Genomic DNA, 14,256 nt, shown 5'->3' with positions numbered 1-14,256 from the left:
ATCTGAGTTCATCCCTTGTGGTTGGAGGGTTCCTTTGTTAGAATATTGTCAAATTATTAGAACAATAAAGCCTGTGGTTTACATTTCTTTTCGGTCTCTTACTACTGGCTTCATCTTCCATGAAGCTGCATGGGGAGAGCAAAATTATGTAATGTTACATAACTTCTTGTCATGATGTATATAGTACCTCTTTTTAAACAGTTCATTATTAATTCATTTTTTACAGTGATGATCATATTACTACATATGATATATATATATCGGATTGAGCTAACACAGGCCAAATATATAGGGTTGGAACTTCAATCATTGAGTGTGTTAAACACATAATTTTTTAGATTTCTGAATGCAGATATCAAGGAATGTGGGATAGCATGGGGAAGTGGCATTGAGGTAGATTATCAGACATGATCTAATGAAGGGTAGAATAATCGGAGGAATGGCTACTCCCTTCCTATGATTTCATTGTCTCCTGTGTTCCAGCAGACATAAAGAAGACAAGATTTACATGCTTTTGGAAAGGTAAGGACTGATTAGGGATAGTTAACCTGGCTTTCTGCAGAGGAAATTGAGTTTTTTGAAGAAGTGACAAGAAGGTTTGATGAGGGCAGCTGATTATTCCACCCTTCACTAGATCATAGCTGATTATCTATATGGTCTTCAGACAAGGTTCCATGCGGTAGACTGATTAGATCAGTCAGGTCACTTGGGATCCAGGGGAATGCTAGCTATCTAAATACAAGATTGGGCTTAAAGATAGAAGACAGAGGTTGGTGGTGAAAAGTTGTTGTTCAGATTGGAGGTGCTGGGTCCACTGCTTTTCATCTTTCATATAAATGATTTGGATGTGTGGTTAGAAAGTTTGCAGTTTGGAAGTTTGGTGGTATAGTGGACAGTGAAGAAGGTTATCTCAGAGTATAATATAATCTTGATCAGATGGGTCAATGGGTCGGGGAGTGACAGATAGAATTTAATTTAGATAAATATAAGGTGTTGTATTTTGGTAATGTAAACCAGGATAAGACTTATACAGCGAATGGTAGTGTCCTGGGGAGTGTTGCTGAACAAAAAGACCTTGGAGGGCAGGTGCATAGTTCCTTGAAAGTGGAGTCACAAATAGAGAGGATGGTGAAGATTGCATTTGGCACACTTGCCTTCATTGGTTATAACATTAAGTAAAGGAGTTGGGTAGAAAGTGAGGACTGCAGATGCTGGAGATCAGAGCTGAAAATGTGTTGCTGAAAAAGCACAGCAGGTCAGGCAGCATCCAAGGAGCAGGAGAATCGACGTTTCGGGCATAAGCCCTTCTTCAGGAATCCTCGATTCTCCTGTTCCTTGGATGCTGCCTGATTTGCTGTGCTTTTCCAGCAACACATTTTCAGTAAAAGAGTTGGGTAGCCATGTTGCACCTGTACAGGGCATTGGTGAGGTCACTTTTAGAATACTGCATACAATTTTGGTCACCTTTCTCTAGGAAAGGTGTTGATAAACTTGAGAGGGTGCAGAAAAGATTTGCAAGTATATTACCAGGATCATGAGGTGCATGTATAGGGTGAATAGTCAATGTCTTTTTCCTAGAGTAGGCGTGTTCAAAACTAATGGACATCGGTTTAAGGTGAGAGGGGAAAGATTTAAAAGAGTTCTGAGGGTAACATTTTCTGGCAGAGGGTGATGGGTAGATGGAACTAGCTGCCACAGGAAGTGATGGAAGTAGATACAATTATAACTATTAAAATGCAACTGGATGGCTGCATGAATAGGAAGAGTATAGAGGGATTTGAGCCAAATTTTGACAAATGGGACTAGATCATCCTATTGGATATCTGGTGTCAGTGGATGAGTTGGACCGAAGGGTCTGTTTCCGTGCTAAACAACTTGATAAGTAGAAAAATATTTTATTCAACTAATGTGTCTACCTAGTATTAGAGCAGGCTGGCTAATTAGCTGCCCTTTGACATTAAAATAAGCTTATTAAGTCACAAGTTTCACAGGTTTCTTACGGCACATATCTTGGTAGGGGGAGACAAAATTCCCTTTGTGGCTATGAATTTTAAACTCATTCTTCTGAAATGCTGTGGAAGTGCTGCCTTTTTTTATGATTTGTAATTTATAAAACATTGCTTTTGTTACTGTAGGCCTGAAAGAGTAGCTCATCAGCATTTCCAACAGACCTAAAAAATAGTGCAACCTGCAATTCTTTCACTATAATTAGAAATGCATAGTTACATGGAATCTTCTCCCTGTAGGCTGAATATAATACTGCTTGTCACAGCAGGAAACATGGTAAGCAGGTCCATTTAGTTATGGGTGTTAGAGTGGTTTCCCAGTGAGTGTAAGGTTGGGAAATTCATAATGCGAAATAAAGACATGGCTCATGAACTGAATTCATACTTTACTTCAGTCTTCACAAAAGATGACATGAATAACATACCTGAAATGACGGAGAACGTATAGTTTATTCAGTGGAAGAAACTGAAGCAAAGTTGTATTAATTGTAAAATGGTGTTAGAGAAATTGATGGGGTTGAAAGTTAATAAATCTTCACAGCCAGATAATCCACATCCCAAGGTATGGCCTTTGCAATAATGGATGCATTGGTGGTCATCTTCCAGACTCTAGACAATGGAACTGTTCCTACAGATTGGCGAGCAACTAATGTAACCCCACTATTTAAAAGGGAGATTGAGAGAAAATAAGGAATTATAGACCAAAGAGTCTGTTGTTGGTAATGGGGAAGATGCTAGAGTCTATTATCAAGGATTTTATAGCACAGGCCTTAGAAAACAGTTAGACACAATCAGTATGGATTGACAAAAGAGAAATTATAGATGGAAATGTGTTGCTGGAAAAGCGCAGCAGGTCAGGCAGCATCTAGGGAACAGGAGAATTGATGTTTCGGGCATTAGCCCTTCTTCAGGAATTATGCTTGACAAATATCCTAGAGGATTTTGAGGATTAATGAGTAGAGTTAATCAGGGGAGCCAGTGGATGTGGATTTTCAGAAGGTTTGCAACAAAGTCCCACTTCAGAAATTAGTGACTAAAATTGAAATGCATGGGATTGAGGGTAGTGTATTCAAATATTGAAAATTGAGTAATGGACAGAAAACAAAGAGCAGGAATAAAAAGGTCTTCTTTTTTCCGAATGGCATGTTGTGAGTACTGATGCAATGCAGGGATTGGGACTGGGGCCTCAGCTATTCGCAATATATGCAAATGACACAAAACTGGGTGGAAGGGTGAGCTGTGAGGAGGATGCAGAGATGTTGCAGTGTGATATGGACTGGCTGAGTAAGTCGGCAAGTGCATAGCAGATGCAATGAAAACGAATGTGTTCTCGAGGGAGGGCAGCAAAGATTTGCCAAATTAGTTCCTGAGATGACAGGACTGATGTATGAAGAGGGCTTGAGTCAGTTAGGATTGTTCATTGGAGAAGAATGAGGGGGTATCTCATATAAACCTATAAAATTCTAATAGGACCACACCGGTTCGATGCTGGAATAGAATTTCCTGGTGGTGAGGTTATCCAGAACCAAGGATCACAGTTTAAGGATCAGGAGTAAACAAGATAGGACTGAGATTAGGAGAAATTTCTTCACTCAGAGTGTGGTGATCTTGTAGAATTCACTGCCACAGAAAATGGTTGAGGGCAAAACATTATGTGTTTCCAAGGAAGAGGTAGATATATCTCTTGTGGCTTCAGAGGTTCAAAAGGTAAGGAGGGAGGCTGGGATTAGGGGATTGAGCTCAATAATCAGCCATGATCATACTGAAAGACATAGCAGGCTCAAGGGACAAATGGCCTTTTAATAGCAGAAAGACGATAGCAACACGTATTTTGTCCAAACTCAAAAGATCATTAACCATCTTCATTGCATTTTACTCAGGACACAGCTCAGTTCAGGTTGGCTGCCCTTTCAGGACCTGTCAGCAAAGTGGAGTTCCAGCTTCCTTTTCTGGCTCATATCCTGAGTGATGATGTTCGATTGCCACAGAGGGATGGCGTTTCTCCCTAGCAGTGTGTGGAGTGGTGTGCAACTGGGCTTTAAATACAGCACCAGGATATAAAGGCCAGAAAGTCCCAACAGCAGTGAATGCTCTGACTTTCCTGGTGCACAATACCACAAGCAGAACACCATGGGGCCTTGGTACATTATTACTGAAGTGACACGTCGAAGATGACATGAGAAAAGTTACGCTGAGCCATGGTGGAGCAGGGACCATGAATCCCATTCAGAGAAGCATTGTAACTCAAAATACAAAACTTCAGCCTGAGATGCAGCAAAATACAGCTTGGTGAAAAATTGTTGGCATTAGGATGTGTGCATGACAGGCAGTTTTCTGATCTATTCAAGCAACTGGCACAACGGATTGTGAATTCTACCCTGAGGAGTTCACTTTTAAAGGCAAAAAGTGCAAATGTGTTACATATTTATTAAAATATTTTTGCAGGCACACTGAGGCTTTCATTACATGTGCATACATATATCTGTGCACATGCAAACATTAAACATACAAACATTTAGGTGGCACGTAGCTCAGTGGTTAGCACTGCTATCTCGCAGTGCCAGGGACCTGAGTTCAAATCCAGCCTTGGGTGATTGTCTGCGTGGAGTTTGCACATTCTCCCAGTGTCTGTGTGGGTTTCCTCTGGGTGCTCCAGTTTCCTCCCATAGTCCAAAGATCTGCAGTTTTGGTGAATTGGCCATGCTAAATTGCCCACAGTGATAGGTGCATTGGAGGGGAGTGGGTCTGGGTGGGTTGCTCTTCGGAGGGTCGGTGTAGACTTGTTGGGCTGAAGGGCCTGTTTCTGCACTGTAGGGAATCTAATCTAAACTGAGTAAGACAATCAGCTACTTGAAACTGACCTGCTATTCAATAAAATAATGGGTGATCTATTCATGTTTCAAATTCCATAATTTCTTCAATGCCCAATAATCTAGATTTACTTAATGAATTAACAAGTGGAAGATTGCTTGAGAAAAATCATTGTGAGCCATAGAGAAACAGATACAATGAAATTCTTTCACAGAAAAATCACTAACAAAAATGTATCTACCTCCACCTTAAGGTTATTCAATGACCTCGTCTTCTTCACCTTCTGAGACAGAGAGTTTCAAAGTCATATCACTCTCTGACAGAAGAAAACTTGCCTCATCTTTGCCCTAAGAGGGTGATGCCTAATTTTTACACCATGTCCCCTTGTTCTGAATTTAATCACAAAGGGAGTAATTCCAGATCCTTCATTAAGACCTATTGGGATCTTCTAAACTTCAATTAACTCATATCCCACTCTTCTAAACTCCAGTGAACATAAGCCCAGTTTTTCCAACGTTTCTTCAAATGACAGTCTGCTCAATTTAGTTACTCTCCTCTGAATCATCTTCAACACATTGGCATTTTTCCTTATGTTAGAAGACTAAAACTGCTGCTCCTTGGATGCTGCCTGGCCTGCTGTGTTTTTCCAGCACCACATTTTTCAAGACTAAAACTGCACACAGTATTTGCGATGTTGTTTCACTAATGTCTTATATAACTGAAGCATGATTCCATTCCCTTTCTGTTCTTTTTTTTCAAAATAAAGGAAAGCATTCCATTATCCTTCTTAATTAATTGTTGTACTTGCAGTTTAACCTTTTCTGACTCCTGCAGTAGCACATTTCAATCCTTTTGCATTTTGGAACTTTGCAGTCATCTTTCGTTTAAATCACATATTTTTATTCTTCCTGCCAGAGTGAATGATACATTTTCCTATGTTATATTATAAGACTACCTGTCTGTCAGTTTTTTGCCCACTGAAACCATTTACATTGGTTGGCAACCTCCTTATGCCTTCTTTGTAAAATACCTTCCTACCTACCTTTGGCACATCTGCAAAATTACCCACCACACCTTTGCTCCCCCGAGCCACCTTATTGATATAAATTGTGAGAAGTTGAGACCCAGCACAGACCCCTCCAGGAATCCACTCATCATAATCTAACAATCAGAAAAAAGACCCATTTTTACATAATCTTTGTTTTCCGAGAGCCAGCCAATCTTCTATCCATTCTAATGTAATGCATCCTCACCCTGTGCTTCTACTTTGTACATTAATGTGGTACCTTGTCAAATGCCAGCTCAAAATTTAAGTTCAGTCTATCTACATTGCTCCCTCTCCCCAACAATAGTGCATGTTACTCCTTCAAAAGTCTCTAATTATTCAGTTAAATATGATTTTCCCTTCATAAAACTATACTGGTTCATCCCAATTATCTTGAGTTTTTCTCAATGACTAGCCATAACCTTAAATGGTTGATTCTAATACATTCTGCATCACAGGCATCAATCTAACTGGCTTCTTGTCTATTGGATTTTACTTTTCTCCCACCTTCCTCCCTCACTTCTTGAATATGAAGGTTATATTTGCTACTTTCAGTCAATATACCCTTTCCAGAATCTAGCCAAATTTGAAAAATTAATGCCATCCCATCTACTACATCCTTTAGCACCTTATTTAAGACCCTAGGATGAAGTCCATCAAGACTTGGCACTTGTTAGTCTGCAACTTCATAAGTTGTTTAAACTTGCTCCCTTATTGACTTACAGCCACAACCAGAATTTTAATTGTATTCTTTATAGTGAAGACAAAAGCAAAATTTGACTCTTCATAGAAACTGTGAACGATCACAGAATCACAAATAAAAGATAACCATACGCTTTCAGTCAATTTTCTGATTCAGCTATTTTTGCACAATTAAGTACCTATAACTTACCCTAAGTAGAATATAATTTCTCCAGTTGACTAGCCTTTACTCATAATAACAAAATACATATGCAAAATTGTTACATACATTTTCAAAAGTCAACTATTTATTGGTTAAATATAACCCCTTAAAAAGACTCTATGACAACATCTGAAAATTGTGTCAGTGCCTATTTAATGAACATTAAGGGTAGCTTTAAAATTGCTTACAATGTTACATTATTATTCTATAGCATTAGTGATGACAATTCTACTTAGATCCATACATATATTGTCATCTAAATATTATATAATCTTTTGTATGTAAAGAGTAATATTATTAAAAATCATTTATTGTCACATTCCCTACCTCCATGTGTTGTGTGAAGGGATCTTTAGGGTTGCACATTACAGAAGAAAATCTATGACTGCTTCTCAAACAGTACTGGCTCTTGCTTTCTGACATTGGGAAAGTTTGCCGAATGACAGTCAATCTGCCAGTCAGTCTCTTTGCCAGCTCCCGAATATCTGCATCATTTATTTCCTTAGTTTAACAAAATAAAACAGATAATTAGTTAATTTAAGAGACGGTCTTTTACATTAACTCATTTTAAAAGAATCAGAGCACGAACATAAAATTAGTTAAGAAGTTAATCTGTATTAATATTAATCACATAAAAAAACATTTTTTGTTACACATGAATACAGTATATACAAAAATATTTTTCCTGTGTAAAACCATATGGCACAATTTGTTCCACTAAGTAAAATTTCTCATCTGATATTTCCAACTGGAGATTAATCATTATCTTTAAATTCCTACAATTGTTGCATAAAATGGTAATATTTACAGGGCATTTATACTGTAAGGGCAGGGTAGATGCAATGTGTATATGCAACTCCAATAAGCTGGTAGTGTAAATGTATGGGTGAAATCCAAACTGGTTTGGAAAAGAGGGTGTAGTCTCATATCATTTTGTTTTGAAACTGAATGTTAAATATGGGTTTATAAAGTACTTTAAAATATTGAAATGTTTGAACAACTTCACCAAACCTCAGGCGTAGACTAAGTGAAATAGTGTTTATCATTATATGTTTACACACTTTTCAAGAGGCAGTATTCTACAAGCTCCCACTCCTCCCTTGACCTTAAATTGCATACCATGTCATGCATTCCGCTCCTGAAGTTTACACCCCAATCTCCAACTCAATTTTACCTGCGGTGGGGCAGACATTGGGAGACCTCTCCAGCATGAGCCAGATGAGGCCTCTTAATGACCTTCTTTGCATGCCACTGGGGTTTTATCAAAAGATGGAGGGAGCCATGTCAATTGTGCAATCTGGCAGTTTCACCAAAGAGATTGACAATTTGTTAAGTGGGTTATAAAGGTCAAGCAGGATGAGTCCTTCTCCAAGGTTTGTGAATGTCTGCAATGCACCTGTCCCCTCACCCTGTCCTTATCAGGACTTGCTAACCTAGTCCCAGCAAGATCCCAGATTGAGTTGGACCTTGGTTTGTGCTGAAGTTCTGAATGCCTGCTTTGGGATTGGTGCAGCCCAAGCAGTAAGCCTTCCTGATGGAGTTGCTAAGACCAGACATCTCGTGACTACTTGGCCAGTATTTCGCAGTGGTGGGACTTCCTCCCTTGGGGGGAGGGGAAGGCCTAACTCATGCCAATGATTGGCTGATGTTTATGTAATTGTTGCTGTACAAATTAGCCATGCGGGGGCAGGATCACACCAACATTTACACTGGCCTTTCCCTAGAATCCATCTGAGAGTTTAAACAGAGTTTATTTAAGAGAATATTTTGTGTTTTAGAATATGTCCTAAATTTCCATGAACAAAATAACAATATTTTATCAATCTTCTGTGTAAAATTTGTTAAAATTGATTGACACAGTATGAAAAGTACAATGAAACAATGGGTTATAAAACTCCATACCAGCTTTTGTATTTCTTCAGTTGAAACTTGTGCATCTTTTTATCCCACAATCACTATCCCACAAAAATTCCATAAATTTTCCACTACCTTCTGTATTCCATCTATCGAGTGCCTTACCAACATTTTCATATTTTTTCAGGGGATGTGGGCTTTGCTAACTCCACCAGCGTTTATTACTTATCCTTGAGAGGGTGGTTGTGACCTGCTTTCTTGAACCACCGCATTTTTCTTTCAGTGTAGGCACACCACAATGCTGTTTGGAATATATCCCATGAGTCTGGCCAGTGATACTGAAGGAACAGCGATATATTTTCAAGTCAGGATGGTGAGTGGTTTGGAAGGGAACTTGCAAGAGGCAGTTCCTTCCATCTATCTGCTTCCCTTCTCCTTCTACATGGTAGCAGTTTTGGGTTTGGAAGGTGCCATCTAAGAAGCCTTAGTGAATCTCTATAATGCACCTTGTAGATGGCACATACTGGCATGCAGTCAAGAGGGAAGCATTTCTTCACACAACTGAATTGTGCCTTATCGACAATGGACAGGTTTTGGAGAGTCAAGAGGTGAATTACTCATTGCAGGATTAGCCACCTCTGACCTGCTATTGTAGCTGCAGTACTTACATAGCTGCTCCCTTTCAGTTTCTGGTCAATGGTTACCCTAGGATATTAATAGTAGGGAATTCAATGATTGTCATGTCATTGAAAGTCGAGGGGCACTAGCGAGATTCTTTTGATGAAAATACTTATTGTCTACCATTTATGTGTCACAAATGTAACTTGCCATTTGTTAAAGTCCTGGGTAATGTTCAGGTCTTGCTGCATTTGGACGTGGACTGTATCAGTCTGACTTTAATGCACTTAAATTACACCAGAATTAGAAATGAATGTATTTATTCCTGGGATCAGCTGGAACACACAGAAGCGAGGAGCATCTGAGCGTGAAGATTGTGAACAGTTTGACAGGTATGACAGCTGTGATGTTATTTTTAAAATATTTATTCTGATATTCAGCAGACACGAAATAGGGATTGCTTGAGCTATTTTGACTAGCTGGAAATTTGAACTTCCCCCACCCCAGATTTGTAGCTTCCCAAAATAAAATTCATGATTTGGAGATGCCGGTGTTGGACTGGGGTGTACAAAGTTAATAATCACACAACACCAGGTTATAGTCCAACAGGTTTAATTGGAAGCACACTAGCTTTCGGAGTGACGCTCCTTCATCAGGTGATGAAGGTGATCACCTGATGAAGGAGCGTCGCTCTGAAAGCTAGTGTGCTTCCAAGATAAAATAGGGTGACATGTGGCCACCCTAATCTCCCCACTCAGCTCTGTCGAAGGTGAAGCCTGTATCCAATTTGGATGCTCCAGGCTAATTTCAGGCAGTCACATGAGATTCCTGTAGTATCAGCCAGGATACAATGCAGATATGTATTTGTCAGGTTACTGCTCTACTTTACAGCAAGATAAGGTACTCATCTGTTTTGGTGACATCATCCCCAAAGGTGGGGATACTCCCAAGACTAATAATTCAATAGGTGGCATTCATGGTGTTTTGACAACACCTTTAGACAACTGTTTCAGCTTTGTCAACTCAACGTATTGCCAGTAACAAAGAAATGATTCTGTACAATAAAGTTAATATACCAAAAATGATCATAAAGAACTGATCCTTCGAAATGTGGTTCTTTTTGATTTCTTCCATGAAGTAAGATACGTCAAAATTGCTTGTAGGTAACAAAGCCTTGTTACATTGATATGACATCATGTATAATATCTCATATATAACAACTAAGTAAAGCATCCTAAGTAGCACCAGAAAAATGCCATATAAATGTCATGATTCAATTAGAGAGGTCTACACCAGACTGATTATAACTTGCGCTGAATGGCAAAGCTTCTGCAGACAAAAATGCCTCCAGTGACGCTGCAGACACTTTAGGACTGAGGAATAAAGAGATCATCAAGAAATCCTTTGCTCAGAGGCATCCTCAGTACACACTGCAAGTAGCTCCAGAGCACAATTTCTGATTCCCTTCTGTTTAGGGTAATCTATCATTGCTCACCTTATTTAACATTTCCTACATTGAATTAAAGAACCAATCCTTCCAGCTAGTGCACATCACATATTTGATTCTACGAATTTGGCAACACATTAGACCTCTTCATTCTGACATACCAGCAAAGACACATTGTGCATTATTAAAGGCCACGAATCCACCTGTTCTGAAATGTTGATGCTTCTCCTTCTTGACAGTAGGTGGTGTGTGCCATACTCCTCCAAACCATGTACAACTTTCAAATGACTTCTCAGTGTAACACAAAGTAAGGTGGATAGCTGCATTGTTTTCAACATTTGCTTCATAAGAAGTGATTCAGAACATGTTTGCAGTGTTAACAGATGGCCGAACAACTGCAGCCATCATACATTGTATGCAGCTGCAGTAGCTGCCTTGGCTTGTACGTTTATGGTGCATCTGGAGACATCTAAAGCAGACAGCTGGGTGATAGAATGTTGCATTGTCTTGAAGTGCAGCCTGCTGTGCAGCATTTTCACAGCATGCCAGAAATTTATACATTGAGCAGCCACTGTTGAATTCTTATGTCACAGCTGTCTCAATACAAGTCCCAATATTGTGAATGATGTTGAGAAATTACATTGCATGTTGATGCACAACTTCTCTAGAGCTACAGTTAGAACATTCATTTGGGGATCTGTGGCTGAATTTAGGACTTTGGATTTGGAATTACACTCCGGTGAAATCTGACCACACTTTCCATGGGATTGCATAGCAGATTTAAGCTGTGAAATCTTCCATAGACATCCTGCTGTTTCACAGGCAGATTAGCATAACTTCAGTTTACATAACTAAATACTGTGCAGCACAATCAAACTGTGTTCATAGGCTCTGTGAGATTGAATTCCTGGCATCAACTGCTAAGGAGCCCTCAGCAAGTTGTGGGCTCAACAATGGCTTTGACACTGACTCCTTCTTACTTCTAACCAATGGTGTCTTTCTGCTACATACTAATTGATCTAGAGAGGATAGATCTTTACTGTTGCTAGCGATTGAACAGGCAAGGAATTCAAGGTGATTAAATATGTTCATTGCAAAACGGGCATCGGGATTTGCTGCCTTCTCACATTCAATGTATATTATATTATAATACAGATTACTATTTATACTTTAGAATCCAATCAAAAACCCAACCTTTCAAATGAAATGCATAACATGATAATATTTTGCCTGGAATTCACTGCAATTGCTAAATTGGCAACAAACAGCATAAGTAAGACAGTTATCTTGCTGATCAAGGTTTGTGTAAAGATTTGTAGCTCAGGTGGCAGTTACAGTGGTTGTGGGTGTGTTTGCTGAGCTGGGAAGTTGGTTTGCAGATGTTTCATCCCCTTTCTAGGTGACATCCTCAGTGCAAAGGAGCCTCCTGTGAAGAGCTGCTGTACTGTGTTGGTTGGAATTTATTTGGTTTTGTTCCTGTTGCTTCCCGTTGCCGGTTCCGGTTGTTTGTTGCAGTGGGCAGTAAATTGGGTCGAGATCAATGTGTTTATTGATAGAGTCCATGGATGAGTGCCATGCTTTTAGAAACTCTCTGGCTGTCCTCTGTATGACTTTTCCGATTATTGTTGTGTTGTCCCAATGGAATTTGTGGTCCTTGTCATCTGTGTGTATAGATAATAGGGACAGCTGGTCATGCCATTTAGTGGCTAGTTGATGTTCATGAATGTGGATCACTAATTGTCTGCGTGTTTGTCTTGTATAGTGGTTTATGCAGTCTCTGCATGAAATCTTATTCACCACATTTGTCCTGTGCATTACAGGTATTGAGTATTTTGTTCTGGTAAGTTGTTGTCTGAGTGTGGCTGTCAGTTTATGTGCTGTCACAAATCCAAGTGGCTGGAGGAGTCTGGCTGTCAGTTCCATGATGTACTTTATATAAAGTAGAGTGTTAGTATGTTGGGTCATGATATGTCCTTGTCACATTGTTTGTCAGATAGACATCTGTGGATGAAGTTGCGGTGATATCGTTCATGGTAAAGACTTTGTCGAGGTGTTCTTCTCTTTGCAGGTTGGAAGTGTTTGCAGAGTGTTGTAACCCGTTTGAACAGGATTCTAATGCAGCTTCTCTTGAGTGTGTTTGGATGGTTGCTGTTATAATTCAACTATCCTTAGTATCTATATACACAGAAGGCAAGGACCACAAATTCAACTGGGACACACAACCATGGTAGGACAAGCCAAACTGAGGACAGCAAAAGAATTCCTAAAAGCTTGGTTCTCTTCCACAGACTCCATCCATAAACACATTGACCGAGACCCAATTTACCGACAACTGCAACGAACAGCCTGAACTGCCAATTGGAAGCAGTGGGAATGAAACAAAATAAATTCCATCCAACACAGTCCAGCAGCTCTTCGCAGGAGGCTCCGCAGCACTGAGGGTGTCACCTAGAAAGGGGGCAAAACGTCTGCAATCCAAATTCCCAGCGTGGCGAACATACCCACAACAACTGCATACTGCTGATCTTGTACAAGCAAATTCCTCCATAATTCACAGAGAGAATAAATATAAGATCACACATTACAGCAACAGATTGTGAACTGTGTAGCCATTGGGTAAAACAATACTTCAACTGTTGACTTCTGCAAAAGATTTCAATACTTTGTTTGTGAATATCAGCACCGCATTGAAATTTAATCTTGAGATTATTATTTTTATCGAAATTAAAGGTCCCAGTATGAAGGTAGTTTCATAATGGAGTTGATTAAAACCTATATGAAATCATATTTTTCTTTCACATAGACCAAAATACAGTTGTAATTCATCATTATATAAGAGTATCAAGATATATGACCCGTTCCAAATTCTCCTTGAGAAGGTGCTGGCAAACCATCTTGACTTGCTGAAGTTTGTGTGTTGTTGGTACATCCATGGTGCTGATAGGGAAGGAGCTCCAGGATTTTAACCCAGTGATGGCAAAAGAATGGTGATATAGTTCCAACTCAAGACGGTGTGTGCCGTGCAGGAGAACATGTTCCTAATGCCCTTATTCTTCTGAGAAAGTTAAGGTGGCAGGTTTGGAAGCTGCTCTGAAAGAAACCTTCGGCATTTGCTGAATACACCTTGTAGATGTTACACATTGCAACACAGTGTTCAAATTGGTATAAGGAGTGAATAATGCAAATGTGGGGGTGAAGGTGGTAGTGGGTGCAATCAAGTGGGCTGCTTTATGTTGAATGGTGTCATGCTTCTTGAATATTACTGAAGCTCAAGATTATTATTTTTATCAAAATTAAAGGTCCCAGTTAGCAAGTAAACTCATGTTAGCAAGTAAAGAGTGCTCTGTCATAACATTGAGTTGTTCATTTTCAGATGATGGTCAGACTGTGGGAATTCAGACATGTGTCACCGAATAGCGAAATCTCAGTTTCTGTCCTGTTCTTGCAGCCACAGTATTTATATAACAGATTCAGATGAGTTTTTCATCAATGGTGACTACTGGAATATTGATAATTAAGGATTTCAATGATTATTGTAGTTAGGTGTGAAGGAGAGATTGTTGGAGTCATT

The 14,256-nt window shown here is 39.5% G+C and overlaps 1 protein-coding gene across 6 annotated transcripts in view; it reads right to left on the bottom strand.

The window, feature by feature from the left end:
• The window catches only part of LOC122556682 (glutamate receptor ionotropic, delta-2-like), a 530,324-nt gene that overhangs the window by 189,099 nt on the left and 326,969 nt on the right, over positions 1 to 14,256 (bottom strand). For all 6 annotated transcript variants that reach the window (XR_015759754.1, XR_015759755.1, XM_043703715.2 and 3 more), the window contains one exon: positions 7,094 to 7,267. Coding sequence is in view for 4 of the 6 variants with exons in the window: in XM_043703715.2 (XP_043559650.1) it covers positions 7,094 to 7,267 (174 nt within the window). In the remaining 2 variants the exon portion in view is untranslated. The remainder of the gene's footprint in view (positions 1 to 7,093; positions 7,268 to 14,256) is intronic.

This window comes from Chiloscyllium plagiosum, unplaced genomic scaffold (assembly GCF_037043375.1).
Source record: "Chiloscyllium plagiosum isolate Xiang-an unplaced genomic scaffold, Cpla_swu_hap1 HiC_scaffold_16, whole genome shotgun sequence".
Lineage (NCBI taxonomy): Eukaryota > Metazoa > Chordata > Chondrichthyes > Orectolobiformes > Hemiscylliidae > Chiloscyllium > Chiloscyllium plagiosum.
The sequence above is the reverse complement of the archived record's forward strand: the minus strand, read 5'-3'. Positions and strand labels throughout refer to the sequence as shown.